Source organism: Trichomonas vaginalis, chromosome IV (assembly GCF_026262505.1).
Source record: "Trichomonas vaginalis G3 chromosome IV, whole genome shotgun sequence".
Taxonomy (NCBI): Eukaryota; Parabasalia; order Trichomonadida; family Trichomonadidae; genus Trichomonas; species Trichomonas vaginalis.
The window spans coordinates 34197956-34221591 of record NC_067206.1 but is presented as its reverse complement, the minus strand read 5'-3'; the positions used below and the strand labels follow the sequence as shown (position 1 = coordinate 34221591).

General features: G+C 31.4%; 9 protein-coding genes and 1 pseudogene across 10 annotated transcripts, besides 3 other annotated features; 6 read left to right on the top strand and 4 right to left on the bottom strand.

The window, feature by feature from the left end:
* Window positions 1–233: part of a mobile genetic element that runs on past the window's edge.
* A 453-nt stretch (window positions 234–686) lies between these two features.
* On the top strand, window positions 687–1536 carry TVAGG3_0219280 (annotated as a pseudogene). The gene has a single exon. A coding segment is annotated over exon 1 (850 nt).
* A 264-nt stretch (window positions 1537–1800) lies between these two features.
* On the bottom strand, window positions 1801–2163 carry TVAGG3_0219270 (uncharacterized protein; the record flags this gene model as incomplete). Its single annotated transcript, XM_051226907.1, has 1 exon — window positions 1801–2163. The coding sequence occupies one exon, from the start codon at window positions 2161–2163 to the stop codon at window positions 1801–1803; it is 363 nt and encodes a 120-aa protein (XP_051111893.1).
* Window positions 2164–4818: 2655 nt separating this feature from the next.
* Window positions 4819–4853: a mobile genetic element.
* Window positions 4819–4853: a terminal%2Cinverted (terminal inverted repeat of Banshee-A3 transposon ID:TVAGG3_0219260).
* A 633-nt stretch (window positions 4854–5486) lies between these two features.
* Window positions 5487–6652, top strand: TVAGG3_0219250 (uncharacterized protein; the record flags this gene model as incomplete). The annotated part of the gene is made up of 1 exon (XM_051226906.1): window positions 6237–6503. The coding sequence occupies one exon, from the start codon at window positions 6237–6239 to the stop codon at window positions 6501–6503; it is 267 nt and encodes an 88-aa protein (XP_051111892.1).
* Window positions 6653–7063: 411 nt separating this feature from the next.
* On the bottom strand, window positions 7064–8041 carry TVAGG3_0219240 (DNA replication; the record flags this gene model as incomplete). Its single annotated transcript, XM_001326164.1, has 1 exon — window positions 7064–8041. The coding sequence occupies one exon, from the start codon at window positions 8039–8041 to the stop codon at window positions 7064–7066; it is 978 nt and encodes a 325-aa protein (XP_001326199.1).
* Window positions 8042–8598: 557 nt separating this feature from the next.
* TVAGG3_0219230 (protein of unknown function (DUF542)) lies at window positions 8599–9373 on the bottom strand (the record flags this gene model as incomplete). The annotated part of the gene is made up of 1 exon (XM_001326163.2): window positions 8642–9373. The coding sequence occupies one exon, from the start codon at window positions 9371–9373 to the stop codon at window positions 8642–8644; it is 732 nt and encodes a 243-aa protein (XP_001326198.1).
* Window positions 9374–9758: 385 nt separating this feature from the next.
* On the bottom strand, window positions 9759–10841 carry TVAGG3_0219220 (phosphatidate cytidylyltransferase protein; the record flags this gene model as incomplete). Its single annotated transcript, XM_001326162.1, has 1 exon — window positions 9827–10831. One exon carries the CDS (start codon window positions 10829–10831, stop codon window positions 9827–9829), a length of 1005 nt encoding a protein of 334 aa, XP_001326197.1.
* Window positions 10842–11455: 614 nt separating this feature from the next.
* Window positions 11456–13479, top strand: TVAGG3_0219210 (zinc ion binding; the record flags this gene model as incomplete). The annotated part of the gene is made up of 1 exon (XM_001326161.2): window positions 11456–13462. One exon carries the CDS (start codon window positions 11456–11458, stop codon window positions 13460–13462), a length of 2007 nt encoding a protein of 668 aa, XP_001326196.1.
* Window positions 13480–14032: 553 nt separating this feature from the next.
* On the top strand, window positions 14033–17558 carry TVAGG3_0219200 (uncharacterized protein; the record flags this gene model as incomplete). The annotated part of the gene is made up of 1 exon (XM_001326160.1): window positions 14185–17346. One exon carries the CDS (start codon window positions 14185–14187, stop codon window positions 17344–17346), a length of 3162 nt encoding a protein of 1053 aa, XP_001326195.1.
* Window positions 17559–18133: 575 nt separating this feature from the next.
* On the top strand, window positions 18134–18799 carry TVAGG3_0219190 (protein ubiquitination; the record flags this gene model as incomplete). Its single annotated transcript, XM_001326159.1, has 1 exon — window positions 18134–18799. One exon carries the CDS (start codon window positions 18134–18136, stop codon window positions 18797–18799), a length of 666 nt encoding a protein of 221 aa, XP_001326194.1.
* A 1658-nt stretch (window positions 18800–20457) lies between these two features.
* On the top strand, window positions 20458–23487 carry TVAGG3_0219180 (carbohydrate binding; the record flags this gene model as incomplete). The annotated part of the gene is made up of 1 exon (XM_001326158.1): window positions 20458–23487. One exon carries the CDS (start codon window positions 20458–20460, stop codon window positions 23485–23487), a length of 3030 nt encoding a protein of 1009 aa, XP_001326193.1.
* Window positions 23488–23636: the final 149 nt, after the last annotated feature.

Sequence of the window (23636 nt, the reverse complement as noted above, 5' to 3'; positions counted from 1 at the left end):
ATCTGCTTTAAGGTCTAAACATCCTGAAACCCATCCTGTATCGGCTTTAACTTTAAAAGTCTTCGATGTCCATTCATGGTACCAGTCAACCCTTTCTTTCATTTCGTTATCTTTTTCATCCACATATTCCTTATCCGCTTCTTCTCTAACTTACTAGCCATATTCCTTATCTGCTTTTTTTCAAGGCTAACGTTTAAGTCTGTTATTTCAGATATAGAATGTGTATGAGTCTTTTTAGAATATTCGTTTTCAGCTCTTGTCACTTCACTTGACATTTTATTGTCAACATATGTTTTGTCTGCTAGTTCAGGATGAGTATGTTCTTTTGTTGCATAAGCATTGTTAGCTCTTTCTTCTTCTTTTGCTATTGCATCGTCTACATATTCTTTGTCAGCTTTGTTGTCAACATCTGCTTTCAAAAGAAGTTCATTTATAGGTTTCTCGTTTAAAGTTCCTTTTGTTGGATTTATACAGACAGTATGGTTCTTATTGTCTTGAAACAGAAACTCATCTGTCATTGGGTTTAATGTCAGTTTTAAGTTTCCTTCTTTCAATGACTCAGATATCTTAGAATAGTTTGAAAAGTTTGTTGTGTTCTTATTTAGAGCTTGTATAATGAGTTGTCGGTTGTGTTGTATTTCTCTCATAGACGCTGTTTCATTTGACATTTTTATTCTAGATAAAATATGCTTCCAATAGAAAAAGAAAATTCAAGAGTTGCTACAACTAAACCATTAGATGAACTTTTTACTAATGTCGGTCAAAAGTTTGAGACAGAGACCGTAAAGCATGAAGGCTATCGTTTTGACTACCCATTAAGATGGCTAAGAGACCCATCTGTCACAAAAGCTATTGGCTTTCGTAGAATGAAGTTTGTGTCTGTAGAAGATAAAAGTTTTCCATTTATTGTAAGGTTTCATATAGATTATATATCTGAAGGGAAACGAAAAAATGTGGGAAGAAATTGAGCTAATACAAGTTGACCTTTCATCTTCTCTACAGACTGCGTTAAAAAATATAGAAGATAAAATAAATTCATGTTATGCAAAATATGCTGATGAATATGCAAATACCGAGAGCACACTTTATGTGAGAATTGTATATGACAAACAAAATTCACAAGTGTCATTTCAAATCTACGAAGACAATCCAAAGAAAGACGAACAAATATATACAGAATTCACTGCAATGTCATGGTATTATTTGCAAAGAATGTTAAATCAGAAAGTCGAACTTCCTTTAGCAAATATTTACAGTCGATATGCAAGAGATGAACCATATTTATTTAAAGATGTTTTCGACCCAGCTGCTATTATTGTTCATGCTTCATTTTCTGGCGCCCAAAACTCTTTCTTATGCTTGGCAAATGACTTTTACGAAAAACCTACAAAGTTATACGAACCACCAAGTGGAAGTATTTCAGACTTTCAAGTATGGTTTACTACAGATGGAAGAAAAAGAATAATTCCATTATACCATGCGTTTTACTTAGAACTTAGTTTCATATACAACTACTATCGAACGGTAAAAATATAATTTTTAATACGGTTGAGGTGTTGGATTTGGTTGCCAACTAGACTGTGGTGCAGGTTCAGGCTGTTGTATAACAGGAGCTTGTTCTTCTGGTTCAGGGTCTTTAGGTATAATACCAACAAACTGACCTACTCTTTTACCAATATTTTTGACTCCGTTCCAAATTCCTCTTCCTACGGTTTTTATTCCATTCCATATACCTCTTCCAACATTTCGAAAGAAGTTTCCTATCTTACTGAAGAAACCCATTTTACTATATGTAAAAATCTAATGTCCGCCTAGTCTCTTACGTTTCCTGTTGAGTTCCATAGCATTCTTTAACTGGAGCTCATACATTCTGTTTCTCCTCTGGTAGAAAACATATTCTGGGTCAACTCCTGTGTTCGCGTCATCTGCATAAAGTTGTTTATATCCCACTTCAGGGTTTGTATAAAACTCTTTCCATCTCATATTTGCATACCATGGTGGCAAACCTAACGCAGCGTCATTTGACATGGCAGTTTGCATTTGTACATCTGTTGGCACTTGACCATAGTTTGCCATTGCAGTTTGTATTCTAACTTCATTTGGAATATTCTCTGGGTTTGGTTGTCCAGGTTGCTGTGCATTCGCTAAGTTCTGTGCGTCCATTTAATATTAGATAAAAATATCTCTTACGAGTACATATACTGAAATTTGCAGGCATTGGTTCATCTTCATATTCTCTGTACTTTTCTGCCACGTCAAATAAATAAATGACACAATGGAAAAAACCTAAAACAAGTAGTCCTATTTCAAACCACATTTACTTACTAATAAAATTTCTTTGTTATGACACTTTCTCCAGTTTATAGGACCTCTCTCATATTCTATCTTGTCATATATAAACTCATAGTCATGTATGTCCTCTAACCATCTCATAACGGTTTCCAAACCACTTTTATCGGATGTAAAGTAAAAGCATGGATGTTATGTAAAACGTCTAAAGTTTCTAAAGAGTCTCTCAAAGTCCAGTCTACTTGGTATTGAAAATCCATGTGTTATAGAACGGCGGGTCCACTATAAAGAAAACATTTTCCTTGTCTTTATATTTTTCATACAACTCTGTCCAATGACATCTCACAAACTATACCCTCAATATATTTTTCTATGTCCTCTTTGAAAACATTTGTATAGTTAAGATATAAAACTTTTGACATAAGTGTTTCAATGTCATGAACTCTTATAGAACCACTATATAATAGTCTAGCAGATATATATCCCAGTCTATATATTCTTGCCTTTTTTCAAAACCTCTCTCAAATATTTTTTTATCTAATGGTATACGTTCCATCTTACCTATAGGTATCTTTTCTTTTAACTCTTTCAATATATTGTTTGTGTCTGGTATATGTTTGAGACGGTCCATATAGTTGTCGAAGTCATTGCATATAATCTTTGAGTCTGGGAATATTATATGGCACAAATGGGATATATAGAAACTTCCACCGAACAAATCTACAAATGTTAGACCATTCGGTAGTTTCTTAAGTTCTCTCAATATAATATCTTTACATTTACTCTTATTTCCAAAGAACGGTAACGGTGGTTTTGTAAAATTCATTTATATATAATAATAAAAATGTTTTTTCCTGAAAAGTGACAGAAAAGTGACAAAACATGAAAACATATATAATTTGTGAAAAGCGACACATTATATAATGTTTTCGACCCAGAAGAAGGCTTCTTCCCAGAAGCAATGGAGGAAGAAGAAGAGTCCTCCGAATAAAAACTTCATTTATACTAAACATCAACATCAGGGCTAGAAGGCACGAAGTGCCTGGAAGCCCCACTACCTTTTTTTTTTTTTTTTTTTTTTTTTTTTTATTCAGATTCTACGTTGATAATAATGCTTATAGAACCCTCTTGCTATTGTGTCAAAATTGCGAAACCGATAGCAAAAATATCTCGCAATATCAAAATTGAGATATTGAGTGAATTATGCATTATAGAGATTAAAAATCTGATTTGTGAAAACATCTCATCAGTTTCTAGCTAATTCAAAAATCTTTACTATCTTATTCGATTAAAATGAAAAGGAAATAGTTTCATTATGCTTTAAATGACAGCCTTGTAATATAATCATAGTTTTCGCTCAATATGCAGCATTTTTTTTTCAAAATCTATGGTCAATATCCTAAATACTGATTGCTTTGCATTCATATCTCTTACATTTTCTATACCCACATCACTATTCATTGCTATTCCTATCTTTTTCATTTTTGTTTGTTTCTCATAATTTCTCAAAAAACATGATAACTTGATATTTGTAAATATCATACTTTATAACGTAAATAAGAACTTGACCTATTAAGAAAAGCAGTAATGAAAAGAAAATCTGAAATTCATAAAAATTACAAGTTTCTGATGACAATTAGCTTAATTAAACCAGGTACAAGATTATATAATTGTATTTTCTATCCAATTATCCATATAATATCTTATCCAGAAAAAATAACTTGATCAATACCAAATGATTTTTTAACTAGTAAATAAAGTATTTTCTTTACACACACATTGTATATCATATTTTTTTTTTGGTTTCGCAAAACATCCAAAAACAAATATGCTATAAAAGTGACAATTTTAGCAAAACAAAACCCTTAATTAAAATGGATTTGATCCAAAAAAATATAAAACCAAAAATAATTGTTATAATTTAAATGAAGAAGTAATTTAAAACGATTTTATTTATGAACAAATTTTATATATTTTTTTGGATCAAATCCATTTTAATAGAATTTATATACTATTCATCTATTAGTAAACACTACCGTATATTATTTTTTAAGCTATCTTATTTTTTGAAATTTTATTCAAATCTTTGGTCGCAAGAAGAATTGCATGATAAATAAAAACATTTAATCAAAGTCAATTTTATTTTTCATATTCAAATGGACTGAGTGTTAACATTTAACATTTTTTGCTAATTGTCGTCAAAAATTAGGCGTAAAGCAAAAATTAATATTTCATATGGTTTTATGATAGATAAGCATTATATTCCCACTCATTATATTCGTAAATTTTGTGGTTTATCCTTCGCTTTTAAGATCATTGAATTTGATTTTTATATAAAATAGTTATATATTAGAAAATAATATGAGTTTATGTGATATTATTTTTCAGAAGATTTCATTCTATATGCCTATGAAAAGTACTCTCAAAACTAACTTTTTCCTAATTATAATTAAATCTAGAATATTGTATTATGCTTAATATTATTTCATTTTTCTCATTCAATTTAGAATTTACAAATGTCAAAAAATCGAGAGCTGTCACTTTTGATGAATTTCTGTTTATTACAAGAATGCTTGCATTTTTAAATATCAATATAAAACTTGTTATTCATGTGAATGTGTATCATGAATCTGATTGACCAAACGCTTTGTATCGTTTAAATCCACACAAGATTTCGATTTTCAAATCCTATTCAGCCTTTGTATCACGAAACCTTGTGTGAATATAAACATAAATAAAGAATAAAAGAGAATTTTAAGGTAATATTTCTTTGACTTTGAATTTGTCTAGAATACGGAAATAATTAATGAAAAATCAATTTGTATATAGTATGAAAAACTTAAGGAGAGAGAGCGAAGGTGACTAATAATAATAATTTTATAAGGAAGATAAAATGATTGAGAGATAAAGCATAATTCCTTTTTAATATGATAGGGTAACATGAACATAAATAAATGTATATTATAATTCGCGTTAGATATCTAAATTGATATTGACAGAGTGAAAATTTTCATAAAATAAGAGCGAATCAATAAGATTAATTTATAACATCTATAAACAAAGCTTTGTGTTAATGAAAATGAGTGAAATACTATTGTTTAAAATTTCGGGAAGATTATTGTTTTAGTTTAAAGTAAATAGCAAAGAAAATTAAGTGTATTAGAATATTAAGTATCACATTATCAAAAGGGATGAGCCACGAGAGCAATCAAAACTTGACAAGGGGGCCTATTATCAGAAAATTCAATAAATTTAGAATAAATATGAATGGTTATGATTCAGGATTAAAATGCTTATGAAAATCTTTTGAATATCAAATTATCCCAACTGACGAAAAAAAATTCTGAGGTAAAAAACCGGTTGGCTTGAAAAGAAAACGGATTCATTAAAATGCCCTAGATCACTGAAGCAATTTGTACATTTTCAAAGATATCGGAAATAAATTATTTTTTTATGTGAAAAAATTGAAAGCGGATTAAACTAAATAAAACAAATATTGATTTGTACTCATAAATACGCGAAACCAAAACTTATCTCCATAAGGTAGAATTGAAGGGATGTAAAATTTGTAAACACTGGGATTATTCGATTTTCAATTTTTTTGAATGCTCCGGCGGTTTTTTGAATTTACATTCAGAGCATATTGGTTTGTTGATTATCAATGATTCTGAAAATATATTTTTCCTAAGGTTGTGAAACCTTTCAAAAGAATTTTAAATAGTGATGATTTTTATCTGAGTTTTACTAAATCGAAATGTATATCATATAAACGATATCTTTTTATTAGTTAACGAATTATAACCGTCTATTTTGAGTGCATATTTTAATAATGATTGAAATAAACCGCCAGGATTTTTGTTGAAAAAAGTGACAACTATCTATTTGTATATTTCAATAGTTTATTATGTAAAGCTCTGAATTGCTTTCAATGGTCATCAATCATTCTCATGCAGAACCCATGGTTTGATGTTGATGATTTTGATGATTCAGAAGATGCAAATGGTTCTTGCTTTATGGGAGTCTTTAATCGCCATCCTGCGGAAATAGCTGCTTCTCTTCCACGTCCAAGCACACCATTCGGATATCCACAAAGGATGTCAATACAGACAAAATTTTCCGATGAATATTCTTCCTCCTCTTGCGAAGCAGAGAGCCCTGTTATTCACTCGCGCCCTCAGAACATTTTCCAAGGATCGCTTGTTTCTGTTTTTTAAGACCCCATAGATAGTTAAATTTAAAATCCGTATTATGATCGGACTGTTTTTATTCTAAACTATTTGTTATATAGATTCCTTTACGAATTTCATTTTAATTGTTTTTTGGTAAGATTTTACAGATTTTATAATTCAAAGTCATTGTTGTCTTTTGGACTTATTTCCTTCATTATTTTATATTTTTTTCTTCATCGTATTTTGGATCTTATTTTTTTGAGAGTAAACCGATAATTTTAATTATTTTGAATGAAACTGTATTTAATGTTCGCATAATATCTGTATATTGGCTTAGCCCATGATTGAATGGTTCCCAGACCGTATCTCAAACAACTGCTTTATTTGTTAACGATTTCATTATGCCTGTTTGTGCGTTATTCATTAAAAATCTCCAATGGAAAATAGAGGAACATAAAAGTAAACGTGTTCTTTAATAATAAAAATTTAAACATCATATTGAATGTAAATCTAAACGCATAATTGAAATAATTCCAAAATAATCTATTACTTGTGATTGAGATGTGCTATAATAATATAAAACTTGCCATAAAAAACAACCTATTTTATTTAGAAGCTCTGATTGATGCGGAAATACCAAGAAGTTGGAATTGAGGATCGGCGCGGTTGATTATAGATCCATCTGCTTGGGCTATCTTAAGAATTAGCTGAGGCTTCTTTGCTTCTGGGATTTCATTTGATTTTACTATAAGACTGATGAGGATTTCAAAGATTTGGCTAATATCATATCCTGCATAAACTAAGTCTGTTGTTGCGTTTTCAATTGTATCCCAATCTGCACTTAAGCAGGTATGGAAATAGTTTTCAACATCTGATGGGTTTGCAGCACCGCTAATACTGGTGATAATCTCAGATGTAATCTTTCTAGTTTCAATACATGTTGATGCTGCTGATTGAGCAAAAGTAATTGCTTTACGGAGATCACCTCCGGAAATATCAACTAATGTCTCAAATGTCTCTTCCTTATCAACAGATAAGTTTTGGTCATCGAATATTTTGTGTAATCTCTGTATAATTGCTGGACGATCAAGTGGTTTGAAGCGGAACTTAGCGCAACGAGATAAAATTGGATCGATAATCTTCGAAACATAGTTGCAAATAATGATAAAACGTGTGACTGCGGAGTATGTTTCAATAATACGTCTTAAAGCATTTTGAGCAGCCGAAGTCATTGAGTCTGCTTCATCTAAAATTACAATTTTGAATGGGATTTTTCCATTTGGAACTGCTAACGATGCAAATTCTTTAACTGAACTGCGAACAGCATCAATACCACGCTCATCTGAAGCATTTAATTCCTTTACGCGTAGTCTAAAGTCTTCACCAAAGAGAGAGCGGCATAATGCTAATGCAAGAGATGTTTTTCCTGTTCCTGGTGGGCCATGAAAAATTAAATGAGGTAAATCTCCTGTTTCAAGTGTAGTTTTTAAAGCTTTAACAGCCTCTTCTTGCTGAACAATATCGTCAAGATTTTTTGGACGGTATTTTTCAACCCATGGAAGATTATCAGCAGGCTTTGACATTTCTCTAGAGAGAAAAGACGTTTAGCAAAAAAAATCTTTAGAATGTTGATTTTCATAATCATCAAAAAACAAATTTCTCAAACAAACACATTTAGATACTTTTATTTATTTAAAGAAAATGCTCTTATCTCTTTTAATTAGATTACTGATGATTTAAAAATCATTTGCGACGTTTTATAATGGGTTAAATAATTAAAATGGCATAATGTGGGACATTTTTACTACTTAGGAATGTTGAAATTAATATATTTCAAATGGATTTTTTGAATTCATTCAGAAAGCATTATAAAACTACTCAGAATTAAATTTTTAGTTCCATTTGAGATTGCCAAGAAGGAATGGGGATGGTCTCTGATTCAAGATCTTATTGCTTTGCTTTTATCTGATTTTCAATGAGAATATCACATTAATTTAACATTCTTGGAAGTAAATTTTTGAAAAAACATATCTGGAGAAGATATTCTCTCTTATATTCTCCTGTCTTCTTTGATGTATTGTAGTGAAGATGTGTCAAGATTGACCTCTGGTCAACATGCGCTAAAGAAGGCAAATAAATTAGTATTTCATTTATTTTTTATTAGAAAATTGACAAATTTAAATTTATTCTTCCTTTTTAACATACTTCTTCTCAAGTTCGATTGCAAGAGGGAATATGATATTGTTTTCAATATGAATGTGCTCAAAGAGTGCATCAACAAAGTCGTGGATTTGCTGATAAACTAAGCGGAAGCTGTTGCAGCCATCTGGTGGGCATGTATAGTTATTTGTAATTTTGGCAAGATGGAAGTAGCGTGAGCCTTCAGCTTCATGCTCAGTCTTGAGGCTATCAATGATGCTTTGAACTGAACCATACTTATTTGGTGCAATTTGTGTTCCTGTTTCAGAAGCATTAAAGAGTTCGACGATGTATGGGAAGAGCATTTCTTCTTCCTTTGCAAGATGCTTTGTTAATTCGTCAATAGACTGATTGAAGAGTTTCTTAACTTCATGAAGCTCAGGATGATGTTCTCCATGAACACCATCGACTTTTGAAAGAAGTCTCTGTGTATTTGGTGCATTCTTTCTGATGCCTCTGTGATGAATCTTTAAGACGTAATCTACAAGAAGATCGAGTGGCCATGTTGAAAATTCAGCATGGGCAGATCCAGAAACTGCAGGCTTGTTTAATTCGTTGTATACATCTTCAAGTGAAACACCAGCTTCTTTGCAGGCAACGTTTAATTTGTTGTAACCATGGCAACAGAAATCAATACCGAACTTAGCGAATGTTGATGCTGATTTGAAGCTTTCTGCTACGATTGAACCAACTGTTCTTTCTCCGAAGGATTCCATTTCGAAAATGAAGTATATTCAAAGCACATTCAAACTTGATAGAATTTTTTCCCTAACGATCATTTCACATTCAATTATTTCTATAATTTTTCCCAGACTTCCCAACATTTTGTTTTACTTTTCCCATTGCAAACTTTTATTTTAGATTTTTTCTGAAATTCAATGGATGGTTTATCAACTGTAGAATTTTATCGAACTGCAATCTGAGCAATAGATCCGATGATTGGTCCGTCACTTCGAATGTTTTTCGCGGCGGAGTACCATAAATGAAAGCATAATTTTGAGATATTATTGAAATTATTTTGATTTGATATAATTGAAACTATAAGAATTAAACGAGTTGATCAAGCATGTGTCAACAAGGTGAAATATTGAATAGTAGAAAGTTTTAGTAGTTATTAAAAACATATGGAAGTAATTGTTGGGATTTTTATTAATAAAAATTAACAATTTTCATTGTACAAATGTAATGTAGTAAAGATAAGCGAAGGTGCAGTTAACAAGTTGGCAATCGATACGATCAAGAAGACCGCCGTGTCCTGGGATGAGATGTGAGAAGTCCTTGATGCCAAGTGAGCGCTTGAAGCCAGAAGCGAAGAATCCACCGAATGGAGAGATCAAACTTGCGAAGAGGGCAATTACAACGGCATGGATGTAAGCTGGAAGAAGTGTGAACTCGTTTCCAAAGACGTTGAATGTTGTTGGTGTGAATTCTCTTGGAAGATCGCATGTAACTTGGAAATCGAACATTTTAGAACGAGCACAGTAAAGGAATGGGAATTGAGATGCAATCCATGTGATGCCGATGAATGTGATTGGTGTAAGGATTAGAGCGCCAACAAAGCCTTCAACTGTCTTGTTAGGGCTTAATTTGATTAATTGGTGGCGACCGAAGAAGCGGCCACAGAAGTAAGCTGATGTATCATTCATCATGACGCATAACAATGGAACAGCAAACCAGAAAAGAGACTTCTCTGCGAATCTGGCGTAAAGATTGCATGGAACGCAAACAATCATGGCTCCGCAGAATGAGTATGTGAATCTCTTATAGGCGTACTGATCGTTCTGTGGTGTCAGTCCTGTAACAAAGAAAATAAGAGCTAACATAACAAATCCGAAGGATGTGATGAAGTGGTAACGAGAAATAATAGCATCACTAAGGAAATAGTGGAGCATTGTCTTACCGAAGAGAGCATATGTTAAAGAAAATACGAGAACGTATGGGAAGATTGTGATACGGCGGCCAATGAGGTTCTCCTTATCCTTTTCAACTGAAAGGTTAAGGAGTTCGCAAAATGCAAGGAACTGAACAAGCATTAATTCAGCAATTAATGGGTATTTGCCTGCACAGAATATAACGATTTGGCATGCCATCAATAAGCATGATGAAACTGTGCGAACTATTAAATCGCCCCACTTATTTGATTTGGCTGGTGGATGAACCTTTGATTGAGACATTCTAAATTTTAATGATCGCAAAAGTGACAAAAACAACAATCTTAAATCCTATTCATAGATAGTTAAAAAACATGTATGATCCGAAAGCAGTCTTAAATTTGAGTTCTGTAAGGCTAACGTTCAATCTGTTGTGGATTTGACCAAACAAAACAAAACAAGTCATTAAAAGTCATCACTACATCAGGCTAGCCATGTTAAATCAAATTTGATGTTAGATTAATATTAATTCATTGCATAATAACGAAATTGAAAAAAATAAGTTCATATCTGTAAAATTTACTTTGCATAATAATTAAGCATGGGCAAACATTCAATATTCAATGAAGAGAAAGAACTTTCTAAGACTGTTGATGAATGATTTATTGCTTAGGAATCAATTGAACACGTATAATAATTTATAATATATTTCCATCAAACTTTCATATTCTAATGATCTAAACTTCCAGGTTTAGTTCAGAATAGATCTGTTGAATTAACGCTTGCGTTATTATATGTTGAATTTGGAAGTAATGTTCGCCAAATGACAGCAGCACAATATTGGTGTAATAATATATGATATGTAAAAACACTTTGAATTCCTATTGATTTAGTTTTCCGTGTAAACTAACGTCTTTAGAATTTTCGATGTCTCTTTCTGTACCAAAGGTATCACCATTTGGCGAAGAATTCGGATACGTCGAGCAACAGTTAAGATTACAGACTAAGGCACCAGTTCTTAAGGTCAAAGAAATGTTTGACATTTCATTGAAACCAATTAACGTTCAATTCGACAATTTCTGCAGAGCACACGTCCCATCAAATGTTGTTGATGTTTTTATTCCAACAAATCAAATCAAACAGTCTAAAGCAGACGTTATTAGCCATGGTTTCAAAGTTCATCCAAAGGAAGGTTTTACATTCACAACAAATGATTTAGAAATTGATACAAATGAAAAAGAATTCGAAGTTTTCCACTTAAAAGTCGCTCTTGCTTCAATTATCAATTATCAAGATCCAAAAGCACCAATCGGCAAAGTAAAGTATCAAACAGGCACACCAACAGTTGCTAATCTCGAATTAGGATACAATACACTCCGTATTGGCGAGAATAAATTCGTTGTTTTCATCCCTAATCAAATTAAAGGCTGCCACCTCTTACGCTTCACATTTGAGCAAGGAGTCTCAGATGCTGATCCAGATGGTCATGTTTGCCAACAATGCGGCTCACCAAATGCAACAGTTTACTGCCTAAACTGCCACAAGAAATTATGCGACGATTGCGATCACAAATTACACGAATCATCAGACTTCATGAAGCAGCATAAAGTATTACCACTCGAAGAAGCCATTATTACAGTCCAGAAATGCCCAGAGCATCCTGATCATAATGTAGAATATTATTGTCCGAAATGCCATCTTCCAATCTGCTTAGAATGCAAGGTTAATGGAAGCCACGCCCATGGTGATCCAGCCAAACACAAATTACTCCCAATCAGCCAAGCATACGAAGATGCAATGACAATTCTCAAGAAACCAAGCCCATACGATGCCGAACGCGAGCGCGGCATTAACAATGGCCTTGACGATTGCGAACGCCGTCTCCAGGAGATCACAGCTAACCAACAAGCCGTTGAAGATGAAATAATGAGAATTGCAATGAAGGCAATCGAAGAATCGAGGATGCAGTCTTCACGTGTAGCCAACCAGGTTAACTCCACAAAGTGCGAACTCCTTCGTAAGAAGCAAGAATACGAAGATCAAAAGGCACTTGTTGAAAATTACAGAGTAAATGCAGAGCCAGTTCCATTCCTTGAGACAGTATTCAGAGATTCATGTCTCAAGCGTGAGACAGAGCACAACGTCGACCTCCCACAGCCACTTTCCCAGAAAGGAAATCTTATCGTTTATGGGCGTATCGAAGTTTCACCTCCAAAGGCACAAAAAGAGGCTCCAAAGGAGAGAGCTTTACCACAAGACTCACAGTCATATTCCTATGTCACAGAAGGAACGACATCCACAGTTCTTGAGCCAAAAGATCCACATTGGACAAGGCTTTCTAAAATGGCCGCAAGAAAACGTGCCAAATACGAGAATGCCGGTATTACATTACCATTTAGACCATTTGACGGATCAAGAATCATTACAGATCAAATGGTTGCGGAGAGACTTTATCTCTGCCTTCCTTTCAAGGGAACTCCAGAGCCACACATTTTGTACTCCACGGAATTGCACTCAAAGAACATCCACATGATGCACAAGATGATCGACGAAATGGGTATTACAGCCGTTATCGTTAAATCTGGCGACCAAGTTTTCGGAGGTTTTGCGGCAACTAAATGGACAAGTGATGGTGTTCCTCGCAAGGACAAGAGCTCAACTTTCTTGTTCCAAGTCACTAAGGACGCTTTCATTCCTTATGGAGGAAGAAGTGAAGAACCATTATACACAGTAGCAACACCAGATACACTTTCTTTCGGTGGAGCTGATTTAGTTCTCGCTGGACAACAGTTCGAAAGATGCTCTTCTGCTTTAGAAAACTCATTCGGACTTGGATTCCTCTATGGATCACAAAAGGCTAAAGAATTCCTCGCTGGTCAAAACAAGTTCGCGGCTGATATTGTTGAAGTTTGGGGTTTCTTTACTTCTGAATAATTTTTTTATAATAAACAAGAAATTTTTTCTCTTTTATTTTGTGGTAAAATTAAGCATTTTTCTAAAAAGATTAGACTGTAATTGATTAGAGTACGCGACAGCCCAAGTCCAAACTAACTATATCTAATGGGGGCATGCATCATAAGAAAAATTTTTTCGAAAGCAATAACTGATAGGATTTATCACTGAATTATCAAACCCTCTTTCTTTTCATGTTTATTATTGCTTCATAAAATTCTTTCAACATTAATGAAAGTCTTCTTAACTAAACATGGTACTATGAATATTAAATAATTCTTTTTATAGTTGCGCGATTAAATTATTTAAGAATAAACTCTCAATAACGTTATTTTGATCCCATATGAATACACTCAATTTTAACACAATCATCATTCAACATAACAAAATATTCAAAGAAGTCCAAAATTTGTTTTCTCGAAGGTCAAAGTTATTTCGAAAATATCATAATAAAAATTTCATTCAAGCTATGTATAACACATTTGAAAGTTGCCTTTAAAGTATTTTGCATACCAAATGTTATGGATAGCCATAAAGGATAAATTTTTTTCAAAGAAGAAACCAATGGATGCCGGAGTCGCCTAAAAGAATAAAAGAAGATTAGATAAAATGCCTGATCCTTTATCTGAAATGGACTAATAAATGTGAAGGAGAAATGCGCACCAATATATAAAAAAGTGGACGTTTAAAAATTTGCTCAAAAAATGGAAACCCCTCGAGGATACGGTAGTTCTCGCAAAGGATCTCCATTGACAATACAAGATTATAAAGATAGACTTGGACGCATTGAAGGCGAATTTATGGAGTTACAAATGAAATTTAAAGCGCAAGAATCAGAAAATTCGGAATTAAAGCAACGATTACAATTTATATCTCGTCAACAAAGTATACAGGATGAAAATTCTGAAGAAAATACTTCCAATAAAATGAAAAATTTTCAAGACGAACTTCTCAAGCTTAAAATGCGAAATGAAGAATTGGAACGTGAAAATGGAGAAATCAAGATGCAAATAAATGCAATTTCTCCAAAAATTCGAGAAAATACAAGTCCCATTCCGAATAATTCTCAAATTTCGATATCATCAACCGGAGGATATCAAAAAGTTGAAGAGTTAGTCATTCTTTTAGAGAAAGCTACAAAAGAATGCGATCAACTTAATGATAGAATTAAATCACTCGAGAATGATAAGAAACATGACATGGCAGAAATTAATGACTTGAAAAGAGCCTTAAAAAAGCAAGAAACTGATATACCATCACTACAAATCGATCAGATGGATGGGATTTTGAGAGAAAATTCGGAATTAAAGCAAAAAATAAAGGAACTTCTTGAAGAAAACACAAAGGTTCATAAAGAGAATCTCGAATTAAAAGAAAACCTAGAAAATATCAAAACAACAGATAATAATGAAAAAGCGCGCCTAAATGATAGAATTAGATCTTTAGAATCTATGACTACTGATCTTAAAAATAAATTGGACAAGAACAATGCCGTAGTAATTCAAAAACCATGTATTTCTGATTCTGAAGCCCAAATTCACGCCTTACAGAAGGAAATCTCTAATCTGCGTGATATCAATGATCAACAAAGTATAGAAATTCAAGATATGAAAGCCCAAATTTCTCAAATTGACTCATTAGAAAATGAAATCAAGCTTAAAGATGCAAGAATTGACGATTTAACAAAGAAATTGGCACTTCCTCAATTTCCAACAGATAAAAACGATCTTAGATCTATGGTAGAGCAACTAACAAAAGAAAATGGAAAACTCAAAGCAGAACTTCGCGTAAAGAACTATGCTAATACAAGATTATCTCCACCAATAAAGGAGATAGACAACGATGTCTTGCGAGAAAAAGCTGCAAAATACGATCACTTAATCACTTTATATAATGAAATTACAAACCGTTATAATACATTATATGATAGAACAAAAGACTATGATGATAAGACAGAAATTATCATGCGACTTCAAAAGAGAGTCACACAAGCCGAGATTGATGAGCAAGATTTCAAGCGAGCATGCTTTGAATACCAACAGCAAATTTCAATGCTTGAAAAGAAGCTCAGGGAGCTTTATGCACTTTTAAGATCCTATAGCGTTAAGTATGGAATAGAATTTGTCGAAGTTTCAGATTATGATGATTATATTGTTGATAGGAACTCTCCTTCTTCTCCTACTCCTGATCCATTAACACAACAGAGGATATTAAAGCTTGAAAATGACGTTAAAGAGCTACAAAACAAACTCAAAATGGAAGAAGACAGCAATATTCAATTAAAAGAATTGATGAATTCGAAAGAAATCGAAATCAAAGGTTTAAGAGAAGAAAATTCTCAGCTTCGGGAGAGTTTTATATTTAATGGTCCATCAACACCACCAAACCATGATAAAGTTGATAACTCTTCTCAAAAGGCAGAAATTGCTGAACTTAAGAAGAAGATTATTGCTATTTACAGCCAAAGAGATAAAGATCGTGATGAAATTATTAAGTTGAAGGAAGAAAACGATAATCTGGCAAAAATTAACAGAAAACTCACAGCCGAAAACTTGGATCTTAATGCTGAAAATCAAAGATTACTTGAAGAATTAAATAATTTGAAACCGATGAACAAAGATTCCGATATCAAAGAACAAACACAGGAAATGGAAAAATTCATTGCTCCTTCATTTAATAATGTAAACAATAAACCAATAAATGGAACTGGAAGAAACGGATCTGTTCCATCTAATGCAGCTGTTGGTGTGAGAGTTCAAATAGAAAAAGCGCAAAAGAGTCAACAAGAGCTTGAAAGACTCAGAATTCAAATTCAACAAAGCGAGCAAACAGCAAAGCAAAGTTCAAACGAAATTGGAATGTTCAAGAAATTAATTGCAGAAAAGGAACAGACAATTCTTAAACTAAATGATGAGCTGATCAAACTTCGAAATGAGATTCTTCAGAGAGAAGATAACTTGAAGAAATTAAACGATGAATTCATGAAATATAAACAAAAGTCTACATTCGAAACGCAATCATTTGACAGTTTATCACAAGACTTTAATAATAAAATAAAGGACAGAGATCAACATATTGAGCAATGTAATGAAGAGCTTCTAAGGATCAAATCAGAATTGCAAGATAGTCAAAAGACAAATAAGAGCCTCAATGACCAAATTAAACAATTGAATGACTTAATTTCTAAGTTAAATGACAAACTCAAATTGAAAGATGATGAGGAAACTATTTCAAATGAACTTGAATCAAAACAGGAAGAATTAAACGAAGCGTATGCACAAATTGAAAAACTAAATGATGTCATTCGAATGAATGAAAAAGATTTGAATGATGCAGAAACTCAAATTGAAGATCTACGTGGTAAATTACTCAATATGACAAATGATACCAAAGATTCTGATGAAAGACACCAATTAGATATTGAATTAAAGGATCAAATTCTTGAATTACAAAAAGAAAATATTAAACTCAAAGAAGAACTTTCCCAAGTTACAAGCTCGCCATCTAATGATAAGAAGGCAATAATCGCCCTGAGAAAACAGGTTTCGGAATTGCAAAGAATGATTGATTCACAAAATAATACACCAATTAATCAATCTAAATTATCTGATTCTGACATATATAGCTTGCAAAGATTGAACAGAAGCTTAGAACGTAAAAACATAGATCTTGAGAATCAGATTTCGGAATTGAAGCTTAGTTTGCAGAGAAAGCTAACTCTTAGCTCTAGTGTATTAGAGTTAAATGATGTTGTTTTTAAGAATGTGAAAATCATGCTTGATCGTCTTTCATCTGAGCATAAAGAATTAATCAATTCATTCAAAGATCAGAATATTGATGAAATTAGTAGTGACTCGGATATTTAACTGTTGTTTAATAAAAATTCATTTTTCCATAATTTCCATTCAATGCTAAAAACTCACAAAAACGATTATGATACAGCGCTATATAAATCATGGCGATGATAATTCAATGCATTTTGCAATGCTATGAAACCAATATATCTTTTATTCTTTAACAAATATTTTCCAAAAGAAATGATTTCACTCTCAATAAAGGCAGAAGAGCTGAAAAAATCGAGGCTGATACAGCTATTCTTACTTCATTAATTAATCCCTTAGATGTTTAATTTATATTAATTAATATATAAAATCAAACATCTAAGAGATTTTAATAGGACTTGATTCAATTTTAGAGAGCAATTATCTGTATTTCATGGCAATTTAATGTTTCCTGCATATAAGGAGTTTAAAAAACTAGATCAATATCAATGGATTTTCCAACATCCATATGGGAAAAGTGATTTTATTAAAAATATAACGTTCTCATCAGATTCACTTTACAATTTTGTTTAGACTATATTTGAATGGATCTAATATCTAGATCAGATACTAATTCCAAAAATCATAAAATCACAGCTTTTTAATATTTTATAATCAAAAATACCAAACCCAAAAATTTTTACAAAGCATGTCAAGTTCTGAGCAATCAAAAAATGAAACAGGATATGATTTTTATGGCATTAAGCCAATTGAAGTATTTGAATACCCTAATCAAGCATCGAAAATCATTTGGAGTGTTAATGCCAATAATATTTTAAAAATATATTCACAAATTATAGAATTCATCATAAATTCTAAAATATTTATCCAAATGTCACTTTACCTGATTGATATTATTTCACAAATTCGTGTGAAAGATATTAAATTATTTACAGAACTTTACGAAAAAATATTAAACGAATTCTCATGCATCATCAAACCAAAAAATGAGAAATTAGCGACCCTTCTACATTATAAAGGCTTCACATTCGAAAACTTCCAACTTGAAATAGAAGAAGAAATTCTGAATATATATTCTACAGAATCTCCTTTATACTATATTGCGTGGGATAGAGTTGATGATCTTAAGAGCAAATTCCCAAATCTTAACATCAATCAGAAAATAGATTATACAATCACACCACTTGATTGTGCAATTAAATATGGCTCAGAATTGTGTTTCAATTACTTGAAAAATTTAGGGGCTGCATACACTAAAGATTCTGGAAAATATGCCGTTCAAGGCGGAAATCAAAACATTTTTATGCAAATGATAGATGAAGGTAAATCATTTGATAACATGATTAATACAGCATTGGATTATCGAAACTATGAAATTGCTGAGTACCTTAAATCAAATTTTGGACAAACTCCTAATTCAATTGCAGAAAGTATGTATTTCGGAAGTTATGAAGTTGTTTCGTATTTAATTTTTAATGGATGTGATATCAACGAAATTTATAATCTCTTTCACCTGATATCTATCAATGTTATATGACATTCTCTTTCTCTTCATATTTATCAATGTTTTATGACATTATCTTTCTCTTCATATTTATCATTGTTTTATGAAATTCTTTCAATATTAATGAATACCCTCTTAGTATTGCAATCAAAACGAATTCATCAGAAATTGTCAAATTCTTAATTGAATATGGCGCTTGTGTTAACATGAAACTTATTCACTTTCTCCTCATATTTATCATTGCTTTATAGAATTCTCTTGGTTATTATATTTATCATTGTTTTATATAATTTTCTTTCTTTTAATATTTATCAATGTTTGATAGTATTCTCTTTGTTATCATGTATATCATTACTTTATAGAATTCTCTTTGTTATCATATTTATTATTGTTTTATAGAATTCTCTTTCTTATTAAATTTATCTTCCTTTTATGTAATTCTTTTTACTTTTATATTTATTAATGAATTATTACATTCTCTTTTATTTCATATTTATCATTCTTTGATTGCATTCTCTTGCTTTTCATATTTATCATTGTTTTATTACATTCTTTTTCTTTTCATAATTATCATTATTTTATGAAATTCTTTCAATATTAATGAGTATCCTCTTAGTATTGCAATCAAAACAAATTCAATTGAAATTGTCAAAATCCTAGTTGAACATGGTGCTGATGTTAACGAGAAATTTATTCTATTTCTTTTCATATTTATCATTGTTTTGTTACATTCACTTTCTTTTAATATTCATCATTGTTTTTTAGAATTCTCTTTCTTTTCATATTCAACTTTGTTTTATATAATTTCATTTCTTTTGATATTTATCAATGCTTTATACATTTTCTTTCTTTTCAGATTTATCTTTGTTTTAAGACATTTTCTTTCTTTTCATATTTTTCAATGAATTATTACATTCCCTTTCTTTTCATGTTTATCATTGTTTTATGATATTCTCTTACCTTTCATATTTATCATTCTTTGATAGCATTCTCTTGCTTTTCATATTTATCACTGCTTTATCAAACTCTTTCAATATTAATGAATGCCCTCTTAGCATTGCACTCGAAATGAATTCAACAGAAATTGTCAAATTCTTAGCTAAAAATGGTGCTAGGAATATCAAATAATTCTTTTTAGTGTTGTGCGATTTTATATTGAAACACGATATAATAATGCCTTCATTATTTAAGAATAAACATTAGCATTATTAATTTAATGTTAATAGCCGTATAAACACACACAATTTGGAGATAATCATCGTTCAACTTATTTCGAAAATAGACATTCTTCAGACTATCGATTCCTGGAATCAATCTATAGTCTGAGGAAAGTCTATGATTAAAAAAAAGTCTTTGACCTTACAAAATTGTTAATGTCCAATAAAATCTGCACACCCGTAAAATTTAAATAGCAAAGGTTTAGGAAATATGCTATGCTACAATTATTTACTATTTATACGCAACCATCAATTTGAAACTTGGTCCCTAGCTCGGACCTTCATTATACAGTTGAGTATATTTTGTTGCTCAATGATCAGATAAAACGCAGACAATATACTCAAGTACCACTTTTTTTGTCTTAAATTGTTTTTTACGAAATTATAAAAAAAATTAGAAATATTGTCTAGATAACTAATTCGAAATATTTTTAAATTATATTTTGACTATTTTTGTAATGTTTACATCCCAAAATGATTTTGTTTTTTGTTTTTTCGTGTATATCATCAGAGGCATCGTACATTGATGGTTTCGTTAACTTCAATTTTACGTTTACAGGAGATCGTAAGTCATTTTTCTCTAATTTATCCATTCTAATTTTAACAGTTGACAATTCTTTGATTGACCAAGTTGAAGTGCAGCCTTCAGGTTATTGGATTTCAGATGCTATACTTCCAAATAGAGTAAATATTTCCATTTTATCCTCAGATGGAATATATTTCGCAGAAAAATCAAAAATCATTTCAAGTTTGGAAAATTCATCAATCAATTTTTTAGTTACAGGCCTCGGAATTAAAGGATCTGTGCTTGTCTCATCTGATAATGTTAATATGCCCATTTCGGTACCTTTGAAACTCGAAATTTATCGATATAGTACTCAAACTCGATTTATTGTTGATATAATAGCAGGCTCGTTTTCTATTGATAATGTCATACCCGATTTATACAGATTTAACATATTAAACGTCAAGTTTAACGAAACAAAAATTAATCTAACCGAAAAACCATTAAACGACATCAAATTGATTATTGATACGTGGGATCCACATGGCATTGTCATAGTTCCTCCTAATATTTCTATTTTTCCTCTGAAGTTGTCAGTTGAATCCAAAAATTATTCAAGAGAAATCATTACAGACGAGTCAGGTAACTTCATTCTTCGAAAATTACGAAAGGGAAATTACGAAATATCATGTAAAAGTGATCAATTCAACATTACAAAAGTCAACATCACTGTTGGTGAAATTGCTTTAACAGAACTGATCAAATTGCATTACATCGGGACAACTGTTCGTGGAACTATCTCATTCAAGCCAGGAAAACCATGTAATGGTGCTTTAATCACATTTGTTGAACGAAACATTTCAGTTTTTTCTGATTCAAATGGTAAATTCACTTTTTACAATGTTATGCCTATAAACAATGCGACATTTGCAGCCGAATACTATCTTTGGGAATTTGAGATTCAAACATTGACATCTATTACTTATTTTCCACGTCGAGACATCATCTTCAGAGCTACACATGGTCCAGTACATGTTAAATCATCATGTCTTGAATACAACGTTTCTTTTAGTTCCAAACAACATTTGAACATTGAAACACACAATGGAAGTATTTCATTTTCAGCACCATTAAAAGAATTATCAATGATTAGTTTATCAACTAAATGCAACATGAAGAATGATACAGCGATCTTCAAAGCACCATGTGAATTATATTTCAGTCAAATTTCATCAAAAGTTTTTGGATCTGTTTTAGTTTCATTACGAATTTCTAACATGTCTATTTCACTTATAGGAAAGAAAATTTATAAATGTCAATGCAATGAAAAAGGTCGTTTCTCATTTGAAGATGTAGAATTTGGTGAATACGAAATTCATTTAATTCATCCAAATTCAGTTGTTTATAACCAATCAATATTTTTTGTTAATGTTACAAGTGATGAAATCGATGTTGGCGTTGTTGCTCATTTTGCTCATTATGTGTTTAACATTAATTCAGATCATGAAGTCTCTATTCTTGCTAGTCCAGATGTTGTACAACAACTTAAACAAGGCAATAATTTAGTTAAAGTTATTTACAAGGAAATTCTTTCTGCTGATTGTTTCAATTTCGAAAAACCAAAGTTTCCTAATAAAATATTTATAAATAATATAAGTGAATATTATAAATACAATCTAAAGGTTACTGAAGCTGTCCGTAAAGTTGAAGTTAAAGGTGATTTAATGATCCATCAAACAATCATCAAAGTTAACAACAAACAGCTTAAATATCCATATAAATTTATACAAAGATCAGATCAATCAGTAAAAGTGGAATGCATTGTTCAAAAACCATTTGTTGTTGATCATCCTAAACTTTATGTTCCTTTCCCATCTCATTGTGACGAAATCATTTCTTTCGACGTTTATAGAAACAACGAAATTGATGGTAAAATCATTCCAGCAATCAAGAATGTAAATGTCAGTGTCATTTCAGATGATAAAGTTCTTTCATGGAATCTTACAGACAAAAATGGTCGATATCATTTTTCGAGACTTCCAACATTGTCTAAAATCATCTTGAAAGCGGAGAAACGACGATTTAAGTTTGTTCCACGTAAAAATACATTTGATTTTGATGGATATCGATTATTCAACATTAAATTGTCATTTCCTTCTATTGTCAATGATGGAATTGTTTCTATCTCTAATTCAAAAGGTTTCCATCAAAACAAGAAGATCAGTAACAATACAGTTATCTTTTCAAACCTGACAGAAGGAGACTATTTCGTCAAACCTATAATGAAAGAGTTTGATTTCAATCCAAACATCAAATCTTTTTCACTTTTCGAAAATGATGTGACATTCGCATTTGAAGCATGTAAGAATCGCTTTTCTATCGCAGGTTTTGTCTTTGAATCAAATAGAAAACCTGTCATTGGTAGAAAAGTTTTTGTGAATAGAACATATGAAAGTCAAACAGACAACACAGGAAAATTCACTTTTTCTAACTTGAAATCACAACAAAACTATGAAATCACTTTTGAAAATAGTGAATCAGAAGTTGTTACACCAAAATCACAGATAGTTCTATTACAACGAGAAAATCATGATAACATCAACTTCACTGTTATCAAACGAAACGACAAATATGATTTGTTTGGTGAAATCTCTTCAACAGATTACGATTTAACAGAACTTTCAGTTTTTCTTAAATGCAATGGAAAAGTTATTGATGATTTTTATTTCAAATCATCAATTCCACTGTTCTTTTTCATTGGGTTGGATAAACATCAACCTATTACACTTCAAATTGTTCATAAAAATATCAATGGAAACATCAATGTTTGTTACGAAAAAACAATGAAAAACATTTCTTTTGTTAATGCATCATGTTTCTTTAATGAGAGATCTTCATTCGAATCAGAAGAATACAGTAGTTTTGAATCCAGTTTATGTGTTATTATATTATTTATTATATTATTTGTTTTGTATAATTTCAAATTATTTAGAAAATAAAAAGCATGTTTCATGTTTATTTTTCATGAATTTGTAATATATGATATATTCATTTCCCAATAGGAACCGTCAATTCTATCAAATCTCACATTCCCATTTGTAATAATGTAATTTCGAATTTACCATGTCAAACTTCAGGTGGGAAACTA